The sequence below is a fragment of the Pygocentrus nattereri genome, chromosome 4 (genome assembly GCF_015220715.1).
Source record: "Pygocentrus nattereri isolate fPygNat1 chromosome 4, fPygNat1.pri, whole genome shotgun sequence".
NCBI lineage: Eukaryota > Metazoa > Chordata > Actinopteri > Characiformes > Serrasalmidae > Pygocentrus > Pygocentrus nattereri.
This window is the reverse complement of record NC_051214.1, coordinates 34,339,742-34,366,992: the sequence shown is the minus strand read 5'-3', so window position 1 is coordinate 34,366,992 and position 27,251 is coordinate 34,339,742. Positions and strand designations below refer to the sequence as shown.

General features: G+C 38.3%; 1 protein-coding gene across 3 annotated transcripts in view; it reads right to left on the bottom strand.

Annotated features, from left to right (window-relative positions):
• Nucleotides 1-27,251, bottom strand: part of LOC108411811 (1-phosphatidylinositol 4,5-bisphosphate phosphodiesterase beta-1) — a 150,958-nt gene that overhangs the window by 95,084 nt on the left and 28,623 nt on the right. For all 3 annotated transcript variants that reach the window (XR_005130197.1, XM_017683563.2, XM_017683573.2), the window contains exon 3: nt 7,995-8,063. Coding sequence is in view for 2 of the 3 variants with exons in the window: in XM_017683563.2 (XP_017539052.1) it covers nt 7,995-8,063 (69 nt within the window). In the remaining variant the exon portion in view is untranslated. The remainder of the gene's footprint in view (nt 1-7,994; nt 8,064-27,251) is intronic.

Below are 27,251 nucleotides of genomic sequence, written 5' to 3'. Positions count from 1 at the left end.
CTTTTCACCACTCAATAAGCACATAATATGCAAGCCCCACATTGAAATCCCACTGCACACATTTCTTCTCATGTTCAGTGCAAAGCTTGAGCTCCATCCCACCCACTGCGACGAGTGAACAGGTGTGGCAGCCCAAGATACTCCCACTTCCTATTCCACCCACAGGATCAGGCCTTTCTAAAGTTTCACCATTGTTGACAAGCAGGCAGAACTCAAAGAGGAGCTTAGAGACTCTAGAGACCAGCCCCAAACAGGGGGTCTACTGTATTATGTGGAATGTGGGAGAGATTTGCATCTAGATAAGCCCAGTTAGAAGCCCTCTCCGGTGTACTGCTATATCCTCTGACACTGAGCTCCCTGTTACCTCAGCTGATAAGAAATTAAAGAGAGCTCAGCCTGACTCAGATAATGTGCAATTAATCTGACTGGCTGCCTGCAGAAAATGAGACGTCCATGCAAGCATGTTAGTTAATCACACTGCTCTAGCCTTTCCTTATTTTCCCAACAATCATGATATATACTTTAGCAGCTTTGGAAATCAGTAATTACTCACTTTCAGTACACCAGTCTAAAGTGACGTGTCTGTAAAACAGATTTAATGTTAATAGCAGTAAAATGGTGTTAAACCAGGAAAAATGCTTTTTTTGAGGGACAATTTTGCCTTCAACACCCTGCAAGAACAAAACTTTCTCTCAAAACTACCATAAAACAATGTCTCAGGCACTGTGTAATGTATTTGCTACCACTTTGTGTAATAACTTTCTGTGAGAGAACTTTCCTGGCCATTAAACTCTTCAGATGTCTGGTTTTTATCACCACCACTGTGAACAATTCTAATGCAATAAGTTTCTCTAGAACAGAGTTTTTCCACATCAAACCATTCTGAATGATTATGTGTACATCTGAACCATTTACTGGTGCAGGAATTTTGGAAAGTCAGTGGAATTCAAGTACAAGTAAAAATATTGGTAAAGATTGGGAAACAATCTAATTATGCGAGTATTCTGAGTTGCTTTTTTGTTAAGTTTTCTTGTACTTGAACTGGTATGCCTGGACTTCAGCTATGAGTGTACCTGCCTTTCCACAGTGAGCAACTCTTGGTTGCTTTCACTGCTGCTTCTGAGAATAAAGGTTGGGAAAATTAAACTCTTCACAGATTGTTCTGTTGACAACTGCTGCTTCTGCTGGTGGTGGTACAGTTTCTGTCGTTGCTGAACTGAAATAAGATACTGAAAAATAAGGAATATCCTGTTTGTCCTGACCCGTCTACTGTAATAATGTAAACAAAGCATAAGGCACAAGGTTTGACTAGAGTTCAAAGACCAGCCCCCAGGCCACATGCTGCCCATGCACATATTTTAACTGCCCCATCGCTCCTGTTCTAAGATTTTCCTTACACCGCATGATGGCAGCAATGCCAGAAAATTACAGTGTAATGCACTGCACTGTGGTAACGAAGTTAGCTAAAGTTTAGACCCTTTCTTCTATGATTAGACCTGCAGCTTAATTACTAAATACCTTTTAGCCAAGAGTGCAGCCATAAAGCACTTAACATTGACAACAGGTGATTTTCGGCTAGGCAGAAATTTGTGTCTCATATGTCAAAAGACTAATAAATTTAATTTAATCAATAAACATAAGCATGCACATTATAGTAAATATTCAGGACTGGATAGAGATACTAAGAACTGCAAGCTACAGCAACACCTTATCAGAGTAAATTCAGTAGTTCAGTAAATATCCATTTTACATTTGTCACTTAATTGCTAAATTTAACATATTGGGAAAAAATTAAATGTAGACTGTGCAAAAGTTATGGCACATTTTATAAAATTGTTTTCCAATTTGTTAAACTCACTAAATAAATAAAACTTTGTGCCCTAAATTAACAGAAAAATGCCATATTTCTGCTTGTTCCCTGTAGAAGATCAAATCAAATGTACAACCCAAATTCCAATGAAGATGGGATGTTGAGCAAAACATAAATAAAAACAGAATATGATGAATTGCAAATACTTTTCAATCTATATTCAATTAAATACACTACAAAGACAAGATATTTAATGTTAAAATGGATAAATTTTATTGTTTTTTTTTTTAAATATTCACTCATTTTGAATTTGATGCCTGCAACACGTTGGGACAGGGGCATGTTTATGCAACATATGTTGCTCCAAAACCTGTATGTACCTTTCAGCATTAATGGTGCCTTCACAGATGTGCAAGTTACCCATGCCATGGGCACTAACACACCCCCACACCATCAGAGATGCTGGCTTTTGAACTTTGCAGTGATAACAATCCAGACAGTCCTTTTCCTCTTTGGCCCAGAGGACACAACGTCCATGATTTCCAAAAACAATTTGAAATGTGGACGCGTCAGACCACAGGACACTTTTCCACTTTGCGTCAGTCCATCTCAGATGAGCTCGGGCCCAGAGAAGCCGGCGGCGTGTCTGGGTGTTGTTGATATATGGCTTTCGCTTTGCATGGCAGAGTTTTAACTTGCACTTGTAGATGGAGCGACGAACTGTGTTCACTGACAGTGGTTTTCTGAAGTGTTCCTGAGCCCATGTGGTAATATCTGTTACAGAATGATGTGGGTTTTTAATGCAGTGCTGCCTGAGGGATCGAAGGTCACGTGCATTCAATGTTGGTTTTCTGCCTTGCCGCTTACTTGCAGAGATTTCTCCAGATTCTCTGAAGGTTTTGATGATATTATGGATTGTAGATGATGAAATCCCTAAATTCCTTGCAATTGCACATTGAGAAACGTTGTTCGTAGACTGTTGCACAATTGGTCACACAGTTGCTCACAAAGATGTGAACCTCACCCCATCCTTGCTTGTGAACGACAGCCTTTCAGGGATGCTCCCTTTATACCCAATCATGATACTCGCCTGTTTTCAATTAACCTGTTCACCTGTGGAATGTTCCAAACAGGTGTTTTTTGAGCATTCCTCAACCTTCCCAGTCTTTTGTTGCCCCTGTCCCAACTTCTTTGGAACGTGCTGCAGGCATCAAATTCAAAATGAGTGAATATTTGCAAAATGTTTATCCATTTGAACATTAAATATCTTGTCTTTGTAGTGTATTCAATTGAATATAGGTTGAAAATTTGCAAACCGTATTCTGTTTTTACTTATGTTTTACACAACATCCTATGTCTGAAGAGACAGTAGTTGTTTTCTATGATGAGCAATGATGAGAATAATATTGACTGTTTTAACTTGAACCCACATATGTGGGTTAGTGTCAACTGTACACTGACAACAGGCTTCAGCGATGCGGTCCTAAAGCCAGAAAAGGCACAGTCCAATTGGGTTATGTGTAATCGATTAAAGTTTTATACTGTAATTGTTACACACACACATACATATATACACACACACACACACGCGCGCAAGTGAGAGAGTTTTTTTTTATCTGAGTGCTTGTGTGGATTCCCAGGCTGAGTGTGAGATTTCTCCATAGATGGAACCTCCCTAGCTAACTTCCCACAATGTTACCTGCTGGTTTTTTACACCTTCAAATGTTCATGAGACAGAAAAAGAGAGGAAGAGAGAGGCAGTAGCTGTCAGTTTATCTGTTTACAGATTAAATTACAGATGGTCATGAACAGCCAGACTTTGACAAGCAGTGAAATAAAAGGATCTTAAGAGACACAAGTGTCTTCAGGAAGAAACCCAGCACGTTCTTTACATAATCACAAATAAAAAGACTCTGACAACATAAAACACAACTGTTAATGCAACAATAAAGAAACTTTGTCTTATACTGAAACAAATTTTACTTCATCCAAAAATATGTATTACACACTATAATGCACTTCATTCTTGTCTCTTGTTTAGAACAGTTACATAAAGACATAGGCAATTAATCTATTTACCGTCAACATATTTTCAGTTTGTTAGTCAAACAGCTGATTTGGTTGCATGGTTTTGATTGTAGGAATGTCATAATCCAATCCAAATGATGGCATAAGAGTTGCACCAGGCATATTTTAATGGATTGGGTATTGGCTATATCAGGACTGTGCACAGACATTTCAGGTGGCAGGGGCTCAAGAGGGAAACAGGAAAATAAACATGAGTTACATGTCATTTCATTTACTGTATATGGTAATCAATCATTCAATCACTCTTATTGAGAGAGACAGTGTAATCATGTTTGAGATAAAATCTAAAGATTTTCCAGAGGCAGCCAAAAACATTAACATTATTATCTAAGCAGGGATTTGATCCCAGTCGCCAGCATGTTACTCATAACTGGATTAAATCGCTTCATAGGGCAGGGATTTAGGAACTCTGTGTAGCAAGTTAATAACACCCCTTATTGCTGACATCATGTTTGGATTCTTGCTCAAAATAACCACAGCTAAAGACTCTGATCACAATAAGCGTAGCAACTCAAAACAGACAAACAGGCACATGCACATGCACATGCAGCCAAAGTGGAGCCAGTCAGTCACTTTGCTCCTATTTTGTTTACGTGACACGTACAAGGATGATTAATTGGAGGGCTACGCAGCAGCTGTTGTCTCATAAGGGCAAAAAATCTGAATCTAATCAATGTAAAATATGAGTGGGAGGGCATATGCTAATTAACCTACCTAACCTAGACAACACTCTGCACAGCAAGGACTTGTATTTTTTTGCCATTTGCTTCATTCAGTGAGTGTCTGAATACCCATTAATAAAGCATACTGGTCTGTTCTAAAGTCCCCAGCAGGATTAACTGCTCTTTAAAAGAAACAGTCATTTAAAATGAAGCTCTTTAGTCATAACGACCGGCACGTCTTTAGCACGAGTCATAATTTGCATAGACAGAACCACAGGCCGGATGCAGCAAGCTAATGCAAACTCCAACCTGATTTTAATGAAATCAAATGCATAAAAGGGAACTTTAACAGTTCCTAAAGAGATGTTGGGAGAGGTATAGGACAAGGAAAGGAATCACATGGGGAATCAGAGTGATAGCAAATGTAAAGCTGATTTCAAACACAGAAGGAGAAATGTGTGTGTGTATAACTGTGTTTTGTTAAATGTATAACTGTATGATTAGAGATGGTGTTCTGATATTGATAGTTATCAAATTTTGACCAATTAAACTACTATTTTGGAGACAGATGTTTGCCGTTGGACAGTGACAATATACCAAACAGAAAATTACATAGAAGCCTCAACAACATTTCAGTATTCAGTGTCTCCACAATTTGCTTTTATTACAACTTCCATTGTTTTTAGGAGACATGCTTTCAGGGATATTTCAGGGAATCTGCAAGGATATTTTCCTACACTTCCAAAGTCCATTCTTAGAAGTTGGTTGTATTTTCTGCTTCTCATGATCCAAGTAATCCCAAACACTTTCAGTGATATTGAGGTCTGGACTCTGGCGTGGTTTGTTCATTGTTCTTAGGAACAACAGCAGCTTGATTTACAAAATGTTCTTTTCTCAGTAACAGCTTTTTGACAGCTGCACATGCTTTTCTAGCATTGAGATGTCTTCTTATAGTGGAAGGATGGACAGAAACACCTGTGGATTTTTTCAGATCTGAAGCAACAGTGGGGCTTAATTTTCTCTCAAAGATTAAATCTTTAAGCACTGTGTGACGTCGAGTCAGTGAGCAGACGTGTGCAGTTAAAAGGCAACAGTGAAGCTTTACTGGTGTAATCAGGAGAACACAGAGTCATCAGAACACAGGCATGGGTCAAATCCAGAAAAGCAAGCCGCAGGAGAAAGGCAACCATAACAGAGTTGGGGGAAGACAGAGCAAGATCCAAAAAGCAGGCGAGAAGTCAAAACCATACAGCAATCATGTCCAGCAAAGGTACAAGAAGGGCAAATCCAAAAAGCAGGGTCAAACGAAAACAGGCTGTAAGTCATACACAAGAATCAAAACAAGACACAAGAAATGCTCAGTATGTTCACGGAGTAAAGCAATACTTCGCAAAGAGCTAATCTACAGCCTGTGCTTAAATACTAAACTGACTAATCAGGAGAAAAACATGAACAGGTATCATCAATATTGGGGAGCGCAAAAGCGCTGATAGGCTGAGGGTGAAGGGTCAGGAGTCACATGACTCTGCTAAGGAGTCTGGGTAATGGAGTCCGACTCCGGGAACAGCAACGAGTTAAACAGCTTCCCAGGATTCTGGGAAGTGTAGTTCTTGTCCTGTGGATCATCCGCAGTCATGACACACTGTCTATCTCATGGTGACAGTTTTGGTCTTGCATGGTTGTTAGGAGTCACATTTTCTCTATATTTTTACATATGTTTTAAAAATAATATTTATTTTTGAAACTACTGTTTTTTTCACTGTTTCCTTTTTCTTATACAACTAAATTATCTTTTATCTTATTGAGTGGAAATTAAATAGATGAAGGCTGGACTACAGCTCATTTTAAAGCCGAGCTGTTTTTATACTCAAGTTGTTAGTACCAGTTTCAGAAAAGTAAAGTAGTATCTTGCTATCTTTACACAACATACCTTACCTTTAAAAAAATGATAAGCCTTCAAGAGTGCTGCTACTGCTGTTTCTTCAATGCACTTTTGTCTATTATTATAGACAATCAATCAAAGATCAATGCCAAGAACCACATAAGTAAATGTATTTGAGATTACTTAACAACTCCATACACAGTTGGTGGAAAGTGTGTGAAGATTTAGCCACGCAGTTTGCATGATGCTAATGGCAACATCCAATACATGTAGGCTATATCAGCCTTGCAGCTCCAGTGCAAAATTAAAGAAGCAGGCCAAACCTGTTTTGGCTGATCAGTTACATTTGGGGGCAAAGAGGAAAAACTGATATTTGCAAATTAAAACCATTCCTTTAACTTCCAAAGGTTAGAACAGAATGTGCTCTTTGGGTCACATGGCCATTGCTCTACAAGGCTGCTAAAAAAGCTCCTAGTTAAGCTGTGACTCATCTCCTGACACTATGTTTAAAACCATGTTTAGCTGAGTTTTGCTGATTTTTGTAAATGGATTAGGCCACGTTTATGGATACTGTTAGTCATTTGGCATGTCTGCCTCTCTGGCTGTCCGAGACTGCATGCCTTTAGCAATGCAGCCTTCTGTATTCAGTCAGCACTCAGCGGAATACAGTCCTCTCTGACCGTTTAAGTGAACTGCCCCACGGCCTAAAAGATACAGCACAGCTTCTGTCAGAAATGGCCCAATAAAACCTTGCCACAGAAAGTGACATGCTTTTTGGCATTGAGCTGGGGCTGGAACATTAGCTTCATTTATTCTGCTTGCGCCTGGGCTCACCCTGTATGTGGCACTGGCTTGTTCTTCTAATGGCCTTCAACATGAAAAGCACATCATCTCTCAGACTGTGATGCTTCCACATAGGAGTTTAATGAGTTCAGAAGTCGTTTCAGTGCAGACAGTACAGTACTCAGCTCTATTTGTTCTGTTCTGCTTCCAGCCCAAACACTGCGACTCCTCTGTACCATGTCACTGGCCAACGATGGAAAAAAAAATAATAATAAAGAAAAAGAAATATTTGCTGCAGGAACAGCTATCTGATTTACTCCAAGCTGTTCTGATGATAACTATGGGTGTGCTTTCCCTCCAACAACATTAATCACACATCATATCATATATGAGCAGTTGTTTCTTGTTTATTTTCTTAGGATTAATCTATGCAAAAAAAAACGGGATGTAGCTGTGTAAACCACTAGGTCGAATGTTCTTTATCACTGCTCAGCAGAACCCCGCTTTTGAGAAAGAATCTGTAGATGCAGTAAAAATTTCCTGGCAAGCACAACCGAGGAGAGCTTTGGGTTTTGTCAACACGTTCATGTCTAAATATTATTTACATGAATATTCGTTTCAATTTAGCAAAGAGGTCTGCTGACCTTCAAAGTTTTTAAGGCACTTGAGGAAAGGAAAGTAGCGTCCCTGTGCAGATGTAGGAGTAATCTCTTTGGTGCACTCACTAATGCTCAGTCTTGAACCATGAAGCAATAAAACAGGTTCTTACCTTGGGTGTTCTGGAATATTTCCCTGTTCTAGCATCCTTGATAGAAGAAATGTCCAGAAGGTCTGTCTCCTGCAATTACAAAGGTAAAAGAATGTTCATATGACACAGATTCAAGATATCTTGTCTTTTGTGCAACAGCATTTATTTTCACAATTCCCCGTCAATCTGAAAGAGGTCAAATTAAGCCAGCTCGCATTTTATGGCCTACAAAATGGTAATAGCAAATGTAAAATCAAAATACACTGCTCATTTAAACAGCATTACATTGGTGCTGTCATAAGAAAGCCCTGCAATGGTAACTTTATAAGAGTAGGAAAAATGTTCAACCATTATCATGCAGTCATCATGTAGTCTTGCAAGCCATATTTCTGCCCATTTTCAGGAAGAAATGTGTATTGTGTCATTAGCATGGCCAAGAACTGCCTACATTGAATCAAAAGTTAAAATTTTTTTTTAAAGATATAGAGAGAATTGGACAACTAACACCTGTGCAAGACCCGGTAGACCACCAAAACAGCTTTATGCCACAGTTTATGTGGTAGACCACATAAACAGCTTCATCTTTGAAAGAGAGGAGAAAAATCAAGCTCCACTCTTTCTTGAGATCTGAAGAAATCCACAGGTGTTTTTGTCCATTTTTCCACTGTATGAAGTCACATGAAAAGAAAAGAAGCTGTAATAAAGGTGAAGGATAGTGGTTTTCAAACCATCAGTTGGCTCCCAGAAAATTCAAGTTTTTGCTTATCCCGATGTGTTGCAACAGTCTGGCCTGTGTGGGGGTCCCTGAGTATCACAGAGCAAAATACTGAAAAACTGATATCTGTTCAGGGTTCTATGTATTTATCTGTGAAATGTATGTTTTCTGCATTGAAAAATGAACTCACTCTTAATGTCCATTTAAATGGAAATTTAATAATCGTAGGGTGATCTCTAACTTGATACTATGGCAAATACTTGCAGAAGGACTGAAGTGTAGTTGCTCATGCTATCTGAAGTTGCATGTGCGCATGTGAAGAACAGATCTTCTGTGGGTGTGATGGGTATTTGTCCTTTGGTGCCCATAAAGCTGTATAGCCATATGACTATAATGGAGCTAATGAAACTTCAAACTGAGAGTGCTATGACAGGATGAAATCTCAAGATGATTTAACTGAAGCTTCAGCCAGACAAGACACTCTATAACCACATCTTAAATACCACAGCGGCTCCAGATGGTGGACTAGACCACTCTGCAAGTACCCTTAAAGATCTATTATTGATGGGGTGAGAGGGAGAACGAGTGAGAGAGAGAGATACAATCTTAACTGAGGCTTTTATGAGTTTTTCTCTGGACTTATCTTTCAGAAGTGAAATGTTAATGAACACAACTCTAACTACTTTATGAGGTTGCTCTAGCTGGAAGTTGCAAGGCTTGGAGTAATCCACTGAAAATAGCATGAAAAAGAAAACATTACTTGATTGTTGACTTTGGTCCACATCCAACGCCAGTTTTATATGTATATACCTTCACCCCCCCCATCCCATAGCATGAGTCTGGAGACCTGAAACTTTCACCCTGAGAGAGCGAAATAATCTGCTAGGCTCCATCTGCTGCATGGGTGACTGACTCCTGTTGTGAGCAATTAAGAACAGAGTCTGGTCAGCGCTGTCTGTAAGAGCATGGCATTTTCATGGCTCATGGCTTGGATCCAGTCAGCTGCTCCACTGGGAGCCAAAGAGAAAGGTTACCTACAAAACAAATACTGCCACCGTTTTGATTTTTGAATATAATATAGAGATAAATAAGAACAGACAGAATAGCTATGGCTGCAAAAACTGACCTAATAATAAGGTTAGAAGAGTAAATCTTTGACCTCACAACAATTCCATTCCATTACAGTTCGTTTGGAAACGATTCTACAAAATCTCAAATTTCATGTTTACACTGCCAACATGAATATTTTTATATGAATACATTTTAATTTTAATGTATAGTTTACATCAAGGTCTTTTGATGTTAGGTCTTTTGATTGACTGCCATCTGTGCCTAGTTTGTATTTATTTGCATTATGTATATTTTTTTCAGCTGTTATGTTGATTTAAGATAAGATTTATGATCTTGTCTGTGGTCCATTTGCCTTTGGTATGGCTTATGTATGCACAGAGTTGTGAGTGTATGTTTACAGTAGTGCTTTTTTAAATAGAAAAGGGTGTTAAAATGTATTATTATTATTATTATTATTATATATCTTTGTAAAGTTTCAGTGAGGGGAAATGAATTATTTCATCTTGAGTATTTTCATACATTTTCAAATTAATTTTTAAAATGTATATTTAAACCACTATATTAAAACTGTTATAAACTGTAGTCAAACACTAAATACGTCTATAGTAGTTTTTAAAGAAGAAAGATCAGATCAGTATCAGAATTAGTTTCAGTGTCTGTCATATCAGACAAAAAAAAAGCCATCCAAAAAAGTCACCAAGCCACCTCTATACTAGAGGTTACATTTTTATGGTATAAACTCAATTTTAATAATATATAACTACATAAACTTTCCAAAAATCAATCAATTAAAGTTAAATCACCACCATAAGATTTTTTTCTACACACAGTGTATTACGACGCTACATTAGAGTAATGCCCTGTGTTCCCACGACTGTTTGATTCGTTAGAATAAAATGACAGAGTGACATTTAAAACCTGCTCTCCCACCCTTCAAATTCCACTGCAGTATACAGGCAGTATAATTGGATATCAAGACATGTTCACAAATGGCATATATATTACATTTGTCTTTGTGAAAGGACATTCAAATCAAAGCTCCAAATGCTGACACACTAGAGGCGCTCTTGAAGTAACTGTTTACATAAATATAATCTCCATTACATAAGACATCAGAGAAATGGTGCGAGTAACACTACACAGTGCATAACAGATGTTTGGAGGTATCCTCATGCCTGCAACTGAAGAAAGAAAAAATGACTCAATTAATAAGTATGACATTCACAATCAGATCAGACAACCTTTACCACACGTTGTTGAGTGTAATATTCCAGACTCTGAGTGCAGTTTATTCAACAAGATTTCAAATAAGATTTCTGCTTGTTCTCAAGTCTCTTGTGCTCCACTCACGTAGGCACACAATCAAGCTGGACATTACAAAGCTATCTTTGCCTTGGACCCCAGTGATTGGGTGCACAATGTGGGAGATTAACCTGTCACAGCTTGCTGTTGGTTCCATGCCATCTGTATGCGCAGAGTGTGTGTGTGTGTGTGTGTGTGTGAGAGAGAGAGAGAGAGAGTGAGAGTGAGAGAGAGAGAGAGAGAGAGAGAGAGACAGAGAGAGAGAGAGAGAGAGAGAGAGACAGAGAGAGAGAGAGAGAGAGCGCTTCATGTTTCAATAAATCATCAGCAGACTCCCACTGAGATACAGTACATGCACTAAATGCACATTGCTAGACATCAAATTACACCTTTGGCATAAAAGCAGTATACATTTGATTTTTTGGTTAAACTATTGCCTTTATGAACAAATGACAATATCAGACTCGAACTGGTATCAGCAAAAAATTGCCTTAAAAATGTATCAACATGAGACCGATGCTTAGATTGGGTGATAATCCAAACCAATATCGGATGACGCTATTATTACATTCTGGAAAAACAAAGTTCTTGCAGTGCTGGCCTACTATAGATAGTATTTGCCTGACATCACACTTGCCACTACATTGCTGACATACCACTGGTGTGGTATAGCGTTTTTAGCGTAGATTTATAGTGTCCCCACTGTCTGATGTTGCAAGAGGAAAAGAGGCTGAAGAACTGAGCCAATGAAGGAGAAATCTTTGGATAGTGAGAATAAAATGGAAAAACTTCCAGCCGCCTCCCACCAAAGTCTTCTTTCTTGTTCTCATAATTTGGTCAAAAGTAGAAAGTTAGATAAAGGATGAATTCTGTAGTTCTGTCTGTGGGTTAAGAATGGTTCACTACTGACAACTGACAGTGATTGATGAATGGCTTACACAGCCTAACTATGTATAGATCACCTATGCTTTAGCTAGACAATGATCACAGTTAATGGCTGAACATTAGCAGGGCTCAGGAAATTTATGCTAATGTTACGTCAATACTGATTAATCTCAACAAACATATATACATCACTATTAATCACTTTTACAATCACAGCAATGTTTGATGGTGTGATTGACGGTAAACAAAATATTTCTGACCCCTCCATAGACTAAATAAAGTCATCTAAATTATGATATTGAATATATCTACTTAGTACAGACCAAAGCCACAGATTAAAACAGACTTTTTCTTGATTTTTTAAATTGGAAGCCACAGCTGGCATTGACTGTTCATGCATTATGCTGAGGGGAAGTCAGCAATATGGCTGTGGGATAGTTCTTCTAGGTATTGCAAATACTATCTACACTAAGATGCCTGCATTTCATTCATTTATTCAACACTACATTACTTTATAGTAGAGTAATGACAATATTTTGAGTATGCGATATAAATTTTATGCTTTCAGGTTTGCTTTATACAAACAAGATGACAAAATTTACATTTCAATTTTGTGTAAAGTGTAAAATAAAAATAATGTAATGCTAATATCTACTTACAACACAACTGTGAGTAGATTTTGTGTACTGTAAGGCTTTTAGTAAATAATCAGTATCCCTGAACAGCTCTTTCTGAATAGAGATAAAACTTTTGCTGACTTTTTCTTGATTTTTTAAATTGGAAGCCACAGCTGGCAATGATTGGTCATGCATTATGCTGAAGGGAAGTCAGCAATACGGTTGTGGGATAGTTCTTCTAGGTATTGCAAATACTATCTACACTAAGATGCCTGCATTTCATTCATTTATTCAACACTACTTTACTTTATAGTACAGTAATGACAATATTTTGAGTATGCGATATAAATTTTATGCTTTCAGGTTTGCTTTAAACAAACAAGATGACAAAATTTACATTTCAATTTTGTGTAAAGTGTAAAATAAAAATAATGAAATGCTAATATCTACTTACAACACAACTGTGAGATTGTGTACCGTACGGCTTTTAGTAAATAATCAGTATCCCTGAACAGCTCTTTCTAAATAGAGATTAAAAACTGGGTTGAATGGTGTTCAGCAAACCACCTGGAAATATTACCATGGTATACAGTGTAATACTGGGAGCTTACAATGCTGTAACTGACGTAAAAGCAAATGTTGTGGTCACTCATACTTTGTTACTTCAAAATCAAGTTCCCAAACATTTTTGTTACTTCCAAAACAAGGTCCCAAACATGTGAACGCAGTGCCCAATTTTCAAGATATCTTTCAATGAACATCAAACCATTGTTAGAAGTTTAAAAGTGCTGCTAACTAGGAGAAAGGAGCTTCTTAGCATTAGCCTAGCTCACATGATAACAGCTCTGCTCAACACAGACCTTGCTTTAATTCTGGCTGACGAAAGCACAGACACAAGTTAAGATGATAATGATTAAAATCTGGGGTCGAGCAACTTCCACTGAATGGGCAGAAAGGCGAATTGAATACTGTTTTATGTTGTTTGAATCTGATCAGTTAGCTTAAGCACAGGGAGCAGACTATATACCCAAACAGTGACAAACACCACAGTACAGGTTTGATTCTGACAAACTGGTTCTCTGCTAAAACAAGATTAGTTGATAAAAACTATATTGGTGTAAGAGAAAGCCAAAACTGAATCTGTTCTGTGTTCTTTGGGACTGTGGTGGTTTGGATAAAGTAGCAATAGCTTAGTTATCAAATGTGCAACACACCTCAGCACATGCTTGATTCCAGCTAAAAAGTTACCCAAGGATATCTGTGAATGCAAAGCTGTGCGAGTGGCCTTAGAGTGAAAGCCATCAATTGTGTTCTGTAGCCCATAATGTGTGTTTTGTAGTACAAAAAAGTTCTAAACACAAAGTTCTCTAGTATTTCATTTAATAAAATCCATAAATTATGTTTTATTCATTCCTGTTTCATTTCTTAATTAGATTTCATTGTTTGTCACTGTATTTTCCTAGATGCCTATGCTCTAGATGCCACTCTGCTGATCCCTAATTGTTTTAAAAAATGCTAATGTTTCACAGCCTAATCTCTATCTGAGTTAATCACTGTAGCCAAAAAATGACCTTTATGTAGACAATCTGTTGACTTAAGAGAGCATAATGGCAACTGCACCAGTGATTGTCTGTGGTAATTGCAAGTATACTACAGTGCAGAAAATTAGAGATTAGGTTTAAAAACCTCAGACTGCAGATTTGAAACAACCACCCAGCACACTTAGCCAGCCAGTACAGAAGACACATTAATACATGCTGTGGTGGACTGATAAAACCAAATGCCCAAAGCGTCACTCTAAGCTAGGCTTTCCTCTGAACAGAACTACCTGGCAGCCCCTGTCTAACTGGCAAATGTCTTCATTTGCCACCGGAAGAGAACAGAAACACAAAGTGCAGAGCGCTTGTTCCTCAAATCAATTTAACAGGCCCTGTTTGCAGTGGGAGACGCTTTGAGTCAAAGGTTAGCATTTCCAGCCTCTGCTATAAAAGCTGCTCTTTGAAGTGTACGTTTGAAGAGTTGGCGCACTGCGTGAAGCGGAGAGCCGCACAGCCCCAGGAAAGAGCAGCCCAGTGAGGTCTGCACCCCTCAGGCACTAATCTCTCACTGTGTGTGTGTGTGTGTGTGTGTGTGTGTGTGTGTGTGTGTGTGTGTGTGTGTGTGTGTGTATCCCACCCTCACTCCCTCTCATTGTCTTAGGTACTGTACACTCTGCATGTAGGCCAACCACCTCACTGCTGCTGGTTTAGGCATTGATCGAGTTCAGTAGTAATTAAAACATTGTGAGCAATTTATTTTACTACAGTGGCTCTGATGTTATTAATGAGTTCTACACTGTTTATTTGGTCCAATCAAAAAAAAAAATCTATCACTGAATAGAAATGCATAACTTCATAAACATCTTTCCTCCCATTCTGTAATCCTATAGGCCTAAATCCACACACTGTATAACTAAGTGACTTCTGAATGTCTTGAAAGAGCTTCACATCTGGCATTCTAAAATCAAAAGAAATGTATACTTGTACAGTTTAAAAAAAAACAAACTGAAATCTGTAAATCTGAAGAAAAATGTTCAGATGAATGAATGAAAGGCTTTTCACTGAGTTGGAGGGCAACACTGATATTTCTTGTTCCAAAACTATTTTAGTAAGCATAGAAACTTGGCCCTCAAACTCTGAGGACTCATGAATAAGTGCAAACTTCCATTACTCACACTTATAACTACATAACATGCCCAAGTTTGAAAGTAGGTGATAAGTAATCCATAGTATTTAAAAAATATTAAGTTTAAATATGAATAAATTCATGATAATCCTAGAAGTAAGGAGGTAATATTCTTTTAAATCGAATTGTTGATAAAGATGCAGAAGGGGTGTATGATATGGATATAAAACCTCATGTATTGTGCAAAAGCACCATTCACTCTTGTGCAAAATAACAATAATGAAATATTAATAGTCACTTATCTCCGAACTGCAAGCACAGCACAGTGTCACAGTCAGACACAGTCACTTATACAAAACACTGATTTAATGAAGCATAAAAAGCGATTTGACTGCTGTATAAGCAAATTACATATATGTTTAGTGTCTTAAAAAGCTCTTTATGATGATGCAGATTTGTTGTGACAGTAGCCATTACTGCTTCACACATTTTACTATGCATTTTACACACAAAACTCAGAGTGAAAACATTTATCATTTGAAGCAGTTTTACAGGCTTGTATGTACTGAGCTGTGCATGTGTGCATTTGCAGCTAAATGTTTAAGCTACTTGATCTTCGTGCAGGGTTCAAGGCCTGCAGGTGTCAATCTAATTATGTTGAATTGGTGCTGCACAGGTGAGGTAATTTGATTATATCAATGCAGCCCTTAACAATGTGTTTATCATGGAAACTCATTGTGACAATGACAAAAGCATGATTTATAATTTGGAAGATTGCCCCTTTGGATGAAGTTTGAATGAATGGACAGAAGTTTGTCCCAAAACTACAAACAGTAGCACCAAACTAGAAACATACACTATTTATTCACATTTATAACTAATACCACATCATACAGTGTCAGATACAACAAACAACATAAGAGATTACTTAAGTAGCCTTGTAGCTCCGGTGCATAACTGAAGAAGCTAACTTCAGACACCAAACATGCCTTGGCTGACTGACTACATTTGCAATAAGGGGAAAATTGTGAATATTTGATTTTACTTTTGCCAAAATATTCCTTTTTAATGAGTACAGAGAGCAAATGAGGATGATGTGAGGACAGCATAGTGATAAGCCAGAAAAGACACACTCTACTCTCATAACAGTCCTCCCTTGTGCCCAGGCCAGAAGTAAACCAACAGCTCTGAACACTCCAGCAGGCCTCTGCATTACAGCAAAAATCAATTCATATTCATTGTCACTGCTATCTATCATCAGCACAAGTGCAGATGCAGTCAGTAGAGTAGGCAGACTGATTCAGCAGCAGTCACAATCACAGTAGTAGTAAAATTATAATTACCTGCCTGATCAAGGTCAGCTTGTGTCTATTTAAAACCCTGTTCCCCTTACACATAGAGGCAGTAACCACAACACATGAAGGAAGTCACAAGGACAAACATCATTCTCAGCCCAAACATTCTAGCCTTTCTTCTAAAGCCCTGCTCCTTGGTGATAATAGCAATAGCAAAACCTAGAGTCTAGAATCACAATGCTCATTTTGCTGTACTACTTTATTGTGATTGTATAATTACATTATAATTATAGAGTCATATAATAATTACTTTTATAATTTCCAATTTACACTTTGACAGGGATTAGACTACACTTCTGAATTAATAATAACAATAATAATAACAATATCAATATTATCAATAATAATAATGAGTTCAATTTATACAGCGCCTTTCACAAACCCAAGGACACTTTACATCATTTAATTTTTTTTTTTAAATGTTGCCATGTGCTTCCATGTCAACAAATGGCAAAAACAGGGCAAAATGTCAAGATTTTTTTTGTCTCTACAAAACAAGACTTTTACAAACAGGATGGTAGTGAGTAGCATGGCCAATAACGTATATCATGGTAAAGTTAGGTTTACTGACAGTTTCATAGTACATGCATGTACATTTTTTCAAATAAAACTAATTTAAATGCTCAATTACACCCATTTTGTAGATACAAATAGCATGTTTTTCTGAGATGTCCCTTCATGTTTAAGAAGAACCACATTTAACATCTGAAGTAAATCTAAAATATTAGATTTACTTCAATTGGGCAAAATGGTTAAAACAGAAATTAACCAATATATAGACATATGTTAATACTTTCTAGCCTCATCAAGATAAAGATGAGCTCCTGTAAAGCATTGTACATAAGTTGATCTGAATGAATGAAAAAATTAAAAATGCAAAATTGCATATACGAAAAAGGAACTGAATTTACAAGAACCCAAAAATTACTCATGTAATTCACTTTTAATAGTAGCACTGTATTTACATTCAAAAGCTGATGTACGCCACAGTATATGAATATGATATGCGTATGAGTCAAATGTATGTAAGATAAAACATGTCTCTTACACTCTGCAGCTGTGAGACGCTGCTGAATTTGGTAAAAATTACAGACCAGTCACGGTTTCAGTATTAGCTGAGGAGTTGAGGAGTCCCTGACTTGTAGCTTGAGACCGCAGCATCACCTGAAACATCCAGCTCTTTCCTCTCTTTATCTCACTGAATCATTACATTCTGATGAGTGTTCTTTTGATAACAAACTGGACTAACTTACCACAGACTGAAACTCATGACATGGGAGTTGGGGAATTAGTGTATTTAACACAATGTACATTGTGTCATCTTGATTTACTTAGAATTTACTCATTTATTTAGATTTGACAGAATTTAGCAATGTGCTGCAATGATCTCTATGCAATGATAAAACTAAGATTAAGAGACCCTTATTAGTCCCACAACGGGGAAATTTCACCTCTGCATTTAACCCATCTGTGCAGTAAAACACCACATACACACTAGTGAACACACACACTAGTGAGCAGGCGGTGAGCAGCCCTATCTGCAGTGCCCGGGGAGCAGTTGGGGGTTAGGTGTCTTGCTCAAGAGCACCTCAGTCACATACGATCAGCTCTGGGGATCGAACCGGCAACCATCCGGTCACAGGGCCTGTTCACTAACCTCCAGTCCACGACTGCCCCCAAATGTAAATTCCAAGTTTTTCAGACATGGGGGCACCCAGATTTGAACTTTGGACCTCTTGACCTGCAGTCAAATGCTCGATCACTGAGCTATACCCCCTGCCTAGTAATTCAATAAAAAGTAAAAAAAAGGCCTTGTCAAGATGAATATGCCACAGGAGATCCTACAAGATCGAATGTAGTGGAGTAGGGGAACTGTTTTGGAATCTCTGGTTTGGTCTCAGAGGAAGCAGGCAGTCACCTCCATGTATTGGAGTTTATTTTGGTCCTGAAAGATATGATGCCTGACCCTGCTCCTCACCCTCAACAAGTTCAAAATAAACCTTGTCAAACAGAGTATCATGTGCTCTGGGCCCATCTCCAGAGTATGCATAGACAGACAGAGAGAGAAGGCCTACTGTCACACACCACAGTTCTAACATATCAACAAGGAGAACCAAACTGGAATGTCCATTCCCATGGCAAAATATAAATGACTGTGATATGAATACACTTGAGGGAGGCCGTTCTTCAGTTTGTTCTGCTTGTGATCGGCAAGCGTAAATGTTTGTGCTCTCCACTGGCATATTTAACAGCCTGAGAAGGATTATTTTCTGTGGATGTGACATCCTCCATCTGTCCCATCAGTAAATCAATGAGCCTGTCTAACATGCACAGTATCAACCAAACTGAGGACACTGATGACACAGTGGACCTCCTGTGGGTGCAGCGAGATCCTCTAAGGAATGTTAATGACAGGACACACTCTTCTTTCCTTGGCAATTGCTCCATTTCACAAGCCAAAAGAGTGAATACAATCTCAGTGCTTACAATGAGCAGGGTGTAGGAGGAAATAGAGTAGCTCTGAAGATGACATTTAGGTATCTCTCTCCCACTGGCTTTGTGTTCACTGCTGAAGTGGTATCAATGCACAGAACAACCTCCAGCTCTCAGGAGGAATCAGAGGAAACCACTGAATTACTGCCTCTGTGAGACAGTCATCCATGTCAAGGTCCTTTCTTGCTGTTTATTTCAACCACACAAGTAGGAGTCATAAAGCCATGCTTGGCCCTCTGTGGCCATCTTTCTGTGGATTCACTGTGACAGATAAGAGGCTAGTGTCAATGCCTGTGTGCCTCTATTGCTCCCTCCAGTGCAGGCAGAAGCAGTGAAGGGGCAACAAGCTAGACTCTGAGGAACTCAGCAGAGTGGACTGGTGAGCCCTCCTGATAACAGTCTATCAGCTCTGCCCACACACTCCTGCATCCTGGCCTATAAGATAACTAGCAGAAACAGCACTCTCTCAGGCTACATCAGTCTGAAGCACTGCTTTCTTTCAGTGGCTAAGGGTCCTGCGTCTGGAAGATTGATTTGTGGGGTGGAATCACACAGCTGAATCACAAGGCCATCAGTCAAGTGGCCACATAGTAGCTGTACTCATGACAAACAACTCTGAATGAAGGATGCCCACAGCTATTGCTAGCCTTTGTTCAGGGAGGAACAAATATGACGCCTCACGTCCATCCGTCAACGCCATAAGTTCCCAGGAGGTGAGAAGCTTCTAGAAGCGGCTCCCTGTCTTAGAGAAAGCCTGTCCTTGTCACTCACATCCATTTGCTCTGCTTGCCTCTTCCTTGGGGACAGGTACTTCATTTTGTAGACCAATCTTCCAGCTTAAGCTTGATGCCTAGGAGAGACATCCCCTTTTACATTCCCTTACCAAGAGAGATTAGTCTACTTTTCCCTTAAGTCACAGCCTGTCCTCTTAAAGCTACATTTTTCATCTATCTGAATGATCCACATAACATCATTGCATAATTCAGGTCCTCATTTAACCGCAGACAACAGGACTGACAAAAGTTCTTATTTTTGCTGAACAGGGCTCTTACTGTGTCAGAGGTTTACCTCACTGTTTATTTTTCAAAAGATACATTGGGTTTTCTTCTATTCCTGTCTGCAAGTCGTAGTTCCTTAAACCAGCGGTTGTCAATCTTTTTTTATGGCAAACCTCTCCCTGTCAGTTTACCCCAAAATGGCCTAAAGTGCCTTGCTCACCTTTCGGCACATTCAAGGTGCAATGACTTCACAACATCACTAGTTAGAAATACGAAATATGCAGCTACTAAACACATGGCAATCATGGCATTGCTGGCCAACTACAAACCAAACAACAACATTGCACACATCAGACTGCTGGCTTGCAGCGTTATCATTGTGAACAATGCAACATGCATAGCTTTTATTAACCTTTGAATGTAAGTGACTCATATTCAAGTACTATTAACATGCCAAAGTTGTCAGAGTTAGCTGTTTGGCTCAGAGCTGCACACTGCTAGCAAGACATGCCTTTGAGAGGCATTGTTTCTGCTCAATGCATGCCTTCGCTCACACTGTTTTGGGTCATAATGACCAGATATCATTGAGCTGAGTGATTTTTTGTAAGGTAAATGACATCTGCAAATACCCAAAGTTAACCGTATGAGGACCACCACATTTAACAATACAGTGGTCTACAGAAAAACTCTCAGAAAATCACAAAATAATTACTTACTATTTATAGGTATTTTTTTACTATTATGTCTTTGTTCCATTTTGTTTCATACACACTATAAAAAGGTAAACTAGCTCTTGAACACATTAAGAAACCAAATCAAAACATAACATTACTATAATCACTAAAAAAAAAAAATTGTGTTTTTCCAAGTCATTCCAAATCCATTTACTCTTGCATCACAAGACATATATTGAAATGAATGAGATCTGTTGTACTTGTGTCTCCAACTATTTGCGTATCGGGCATGTCTTTCCCCTTTGTTTTACTTTACTTATCTCTGTGTTGTCTTTCCTCCTAAGCCATCTTCCCATGGGTGTGTGCTTACATTAGATTAAGGTTAATTGCCTAGCCTCTTTATTGTTGGCGTGACCACATTATCTATTGCTGAATGTAGGTCTAAACTAACTGAGCGCTACAGCGACCACTTTCAAACCAACCCTAATAAGATTAGCTGGACCAACACAAGTTAAATCTACACTAGTAAATCAAGTTCTACAAACTTTAATAAGGTTGCATTGGAAATGTGATCACAGATGAAGTTTATCCAATTTTAGCAAAATATGTAGGATTAACAAAGAAAGCCATCCATTTGTGTTATTTGAATGGAAATCTTTTCCATACTTCTATTAAGTTCTATTACAGCAAAATGAACCTATGACTGATTTTAGGTGATGCACAATGGAATTTGAATTCACCTTTTGACCCCTCCTCACAAAAATAAAGAAAATGTTCTGTTCAGTGGCCAAAGAAATTCTTTAAAACTAATATTCAAGGCCAACATGAACGTAATATGTTAAATGAAATGCATGTGCAAGTGGTAATGTTCATACTGTATCTCATAATAGGTTTTTCTTTCATTTTAACCACCTTTAAATGCTAAGAAAAAACGTAAAAAAAAAAAATTGTGTTTCAAGCGGACTAATCTGTGCAACAGGTTTTGCAAAATGAATGTTTGAATAGAGCAGCTAATGATATTACTGTTCAGGAGATGCGGCCCAAAGCCACAGACATCAAACATTCACCAATTACTACTATTATGCACACGTTAACAAAAGTGTGCAAGTGTCCCCACATCTTCCAGATGAAAGACACTTGTAGTTGTTCCACCAAAGAAACTATTTTGACATCAGCCCTACTGTATAACTCTGAAATAGGATCCAGGGGTCTTTTGAAACTAGGACAATAGCAAGAGGCTAGAAAGTAATTTCCCAGCTTGTACATTGCATTTCAGAAAGTCATCTGTATAAAATCAATTTGAAGAGCTATGCCTCGCTCCTTGGAAAAATTCACAGATGAAAAGCTGAGAACGCTCCTGGGTGTGAAGATGATGACTGGATTCTCATAGATAACCAGTTCAAACCAAAAGGTATCAATGTACAAGAAAAAGACTCTGAAGACAAAAGTAAATCATTTAAGAAACTAAAATGCTTAAGTAAGAAATATAGACCTGATTATTGTGTATTCATGGTAAAGGGTAATCAACCCTTTGGGACCTTTCCCATATCACAACTACAGCAACTACTGTGTCGACTATATTATGGCACACCGCCATCAAACCTTTTTTTGAATTAATATCATAAAATCAGCAAATGAGCCAACATCCCCACTAGCTCTATTCATCAGCAACATATTTGCTGACAGATTTTGTGCTTGCCATCTCTCTCTCTCTCTCTCTCTCTCTCTCTCTCTCTCTCTCTCTCTCTCTCTCTCTCTCTCGAGGAACAGTGACACGGGGGAGCCGGTATTTTAAGTATGGCAGGCTCCTGTGTCTCCGCCTTGCCTCAAAGCACTTAGGCGCCGTTTAAATTTGATACTTTATCATTTTACCAAATTGAATTGACTGAACACAGGAAAAAAGACGAGTGACCTACATCTCTGACACACTTAAGAGTGAAGGCAGAAATGGAGCAAGGGAGAGGGGAATCCAGGCGATGGACAGCACATACTGTTCACCTAAACTCCAATCATAAGAGTATAAAAACTCGAACATGCTGAAAAAAAGAGAGAGAAACTAACGACATTACATGTTACAAGAACATGCCTTTTGGACCGTTTTTGACCACCATTGAGCTTCAAGCTGTGCAAACCTCACCCTCATGAACTGACCCTCCTGATGATGCTGTTTCTGCATAAAACACAAACTCTCTAATGAACGACTGCTCCACCTGTTTTTCCCTGTTTTGCATTCTAATATTTTATACTAATGCTGTTTGCTATCTGGCTGACTGGCTGAAAAAATCTTTACTCAACTACGCTGCTTGACTGCATGTGAAAGTGTGGGAAAACAAAGGCCTGACTAGACATTTGTATCTTTACAGGGGGCAATAAATCCATTCTATCATAGTATTCAGATAAAAATTAACATCATGTGCGTCCATCTAAGAGATTATCTAACGGCATCACACCACTGAGCCACAGATAAAATTGACAGGTGTTTTTTTCCGCTGAGCTCTGTCTGGACATTTTATTTCTCGCAAGAAAGAGAGATTCTATGGTTAGTCATAGCATTGTGTCTATGACCACCTCTACAGTGATGAAAAAAGACCAAAGTTTCAGTCAGAATATCAAATGCATTATTCTATTCATACTTGTTTCATATGAAACAGAAAGTTTTAAATAAAAAGTACAGCAGAAGTGAATGCGTCTTCTGTAGGTGCAGCATTGGAGAGTTAACTGAAATGAGGTTTGGAATTAGTCCGTGTGTGTGTATTCATGCATTCTACAGGACAAGCACAAATGTTTGCTCATCAGTCATAAACATCAATTAATTTATGGAACATTCTCCACAAGAGCTAGGGGATTTAGCATAATAATGAGCTTCTAAATGCCTCCAAATGCATTTAGCATCAAGCTGCTTTACGTGGAGTAGACCGGCACAGGTTATGGTGCATCTGCATGCAGGATGTGTGTTTATGCTAGTCTGAAATTTAGTTAATTTGCTCTGATGATTGCAAATATTTGTTCAATGCTCAAAAGCAGCTCAAAGCATCCCCTCAAGCCATTTTAATAAGGAATGTAAATTCAAATCTTGTCCAATTTGACTTTTAATATACATAACAACAGTATACTGCAATTTTTTATTAATTATTTTTCATTAGTAGCTTGACAAAACATGCAGATAAATTCTGTAAAAAGCAGTTTCTAAACTTTCAGTAAGGACAAGAGATATTGTATTAGAATTGCTGATGTGAATGAACTCATGTTCTGCAGAAAGTATTTCACACATTTGCCATGTTTTTATTATATCTTGAGAACTACTGTAGGGGAAACTACAGTACCGTGTAAAAGTGAGAGGCAACCCTTTATTCAATTTCAAGTGATAATAAATTGATCATCTGGAAAAAAGCAAAAAGCAAAAATCTAATCTTATTTTTTTAATTCAGTGTGTCCACCATTGCCTTTATTACAGCTTCTATTACAGCAGATTCTTTTCAGGAGACTTCCTTTCATTTTTCAAAGAAATCTGCATAGATCTTTGACATCCCAAGTTCAGACTTAGAAGTTAGTTGTCTGATTTTTATTTAGTTGAGCTGTTGAGGTCTGGAGTCTGTAGTAGCCAGTCTATTGTTTGATTTTCAAAAGTTCTTCTATTTTGTCTATTTCTTCTATTTACTTTTTTTGTCTTTCTTCTATTTACTTTTCTCAGTAAAGGCTTCTTGATAGCTAAACATCCGTTCAGACTCAGTGTTGAGTTGTCTGCTCACAGTGGAAGGATGGACAGAAACAAATGTGGACTTCAGATCTGAAGCAAAAGTGGAGCTTGATGTTCTCCTTTCTCTCAAAGATGAAAGCTTTAAGTACTGTTTATCTGATAGTGACTGTTTTGGTGATTTACCAGGTAGAGCTGGGCAATTAATTGGTGATTAATCTCACCAAATCAGATTTTTTGTTTGGCTGTTCACAATATCTTTTAGATGTGCCTTCATGTGACATTAGCCTGAACAGATCAGCTCCTAAACTGATCAGCAAGCACAAAAGAACAATGCCTCATGTTGTTGATTACAGTAAAAGCTGCGTGAATTCTGATCTGGCTGTTGAGACAATTTACATTAAGATATGGAGAGCATATTTATAGTACCTTGTCAGTGAATTTTGAGGGTATTAGTAAATCAATAAAATTAAAAAATAATTGTTCATTAATCATAATCAAGGTAAAATATTAAATTAATTGTGATATTGATTTGACATCATATCACCCAGCACTACTGCCAGGTCTTGCAAGATTGTTCGGACACTGCTTAATTTCACTAATGTTTCATCTTCCTTTTCTTTATCCAAGTGGATTATCTTCTATCCGAACTCTTCAGAAATATCTGGAAAAATTTTATAACTTGTACAGTCTGTTTGACTAGGAATTAAAATGGTGTTTTGTACAGTACTGTATATAATCACTTTTGCAACTAAAGAACTACAAAACTACAATGTGAACACTAAACAGTACAGCTAAATGACTATAGTAATAGTAATAACTATAAAGTTTATGAAGGTTAAATTAGGATCCAGTGGGGTGTGAGCGAGAGCGACAGTCAGGCCAAATCTGCAGTGATGCTTACTGTCGTGGCAGCAGGGAGTGGGGTGTGTGAGGTGAAAGTGTGTGTCAGCGGTGGCTAAGTGATGAGTCAACTCCGTAAGAGCACATGTAAGTCGTACTCTGTTACGCCAGCGAGGAGAGAAGACCCAAACACACGCTGACAGCAACTTCCTGCTATTACGTGCAGCTGCTGTTCCAGACACAGGCAGAGAGGAAGAGAGCAGCCGATTTATTCACACACTTAAGACGTGCTTTACACTGCAGGCTTCATGCAGATCCAGCAACAAAGTCTACATTATTCTGAAAATAATGACTAGAAAATCAGGCAGTCTGTGCAGATCTGCATGAAATCTGTCATACTCAAATACACCACGTGTCACCATATTTAAAGAAGTCACCACTTGACCCAACTAGTAATGTTAATGCTGCAAAAACTGCATACCTGTGTACATTAAGACACCTGCTTCAAAATGAATGTAACCATAGGGAATATACAGCTAAGAATGCATATCAGTGAGGTCAGTTCAGCAACAGTGGGACGTCAAGTGGAAGCAATGAGCTTAATGCTCAGTTTCTTTTGAACAGGAGACAGTAACATTTAAAAGACCCCCATCTTACATTCTTTAAATTTTTTTTTTTATCTGAGGTCCACTTCTGTAAATTTATGTACCAACAACAAATGGGATTCTTTTTTACATGGACATTTCCACATCTCTTTCTCTCTTATTTATGAACAGTCAAGGAAAGAACAGCATAAAGGAAAGACTAAGTTTAATCTTAATAGAGATGGATCAGCGAAGAGATGACTTCTCCACTCATTCTTTACTGTTGTCTGGATTTTTCTTCACACATTTTCCAGTGCAGTCACACTAGTTCTCAGTTAGTTTAGTTCTAGTTAAATGGTGCTAAACCTGTCATCACCTCACTGTTCTCCTCCTTATACCATTCTCTCACTTAAGTTAAGTTAAGTGATACTTTTTTGATCCCACAACTGGGGAAATTCCACTTCCACATTTAACCCATCCGTGAAGTGAAACACCACATACACACTAGTGAACACACACACTAGGGGGCAGTGAGCACACACTTGCCCGGAGCGGTGGGCAGCCCTATCCACGGCGCCCGGGGAGCAGTTGGGGGTTAGGTGTCTTGCTCAAGGACACCTCAGTCATGGACTGTCAGCCCTGGGGATTGAACCGGCAACCTTCCGGTCACAGGGCCAGATCCCTAAACTCCAGCCCACGACTGCCTTAACAAGCAGTGTGGAAATATGTTGGTGGAATAACCCTCATTATGTGTGGTTTTCCTCTTTAACACTTTTACGGTGAGGGAAAAAGCAGCTCTTTCTGCCTTATGTAAAAGACGAATTCTTAGATTTTAAAATAGTTTAACAAACTACTATTTTGATCAAAATACATGAACAGGAATATACATCACACTTCAGGTGGCATTAAAGAGTCTAAAAAATAAGCGCTTCCTTACCCATCTCAACTGTATTCTTAATGTATTTGTACGAAGAATCCATCACAGTGCATCCAAAAATAAAAGACAGCATTGTGCTTCTTTTCTTTCTTACAGCGATTTAAAAAAAAAAAAAAAACACAGAAAACTCCATTTCCACATGCTGATCCATTTTTACTGACCAATGTAGACATACGTTGCAATTACTCTGAGGGCAGTTCAATGAGTTAAAAAGTGGACAAAAACAAACTTAAATATCTGGACGTATTTCTATGTCGTATGTCATCTGCTGGACCCCAGAAACGCATTTATTTCCAGCAGAACTTTGCAGTGTCGTTTCATCCACCACCTTCTCCCTACAGAGGGAGATAATTCTCTGAATCCATCATCAGCACCCAATGTTGAGAGTGTAGCCTGAGACCATTCCCTCTGCTGCAGTTATTATCTTAACAAAAGTCCCTCTCCAG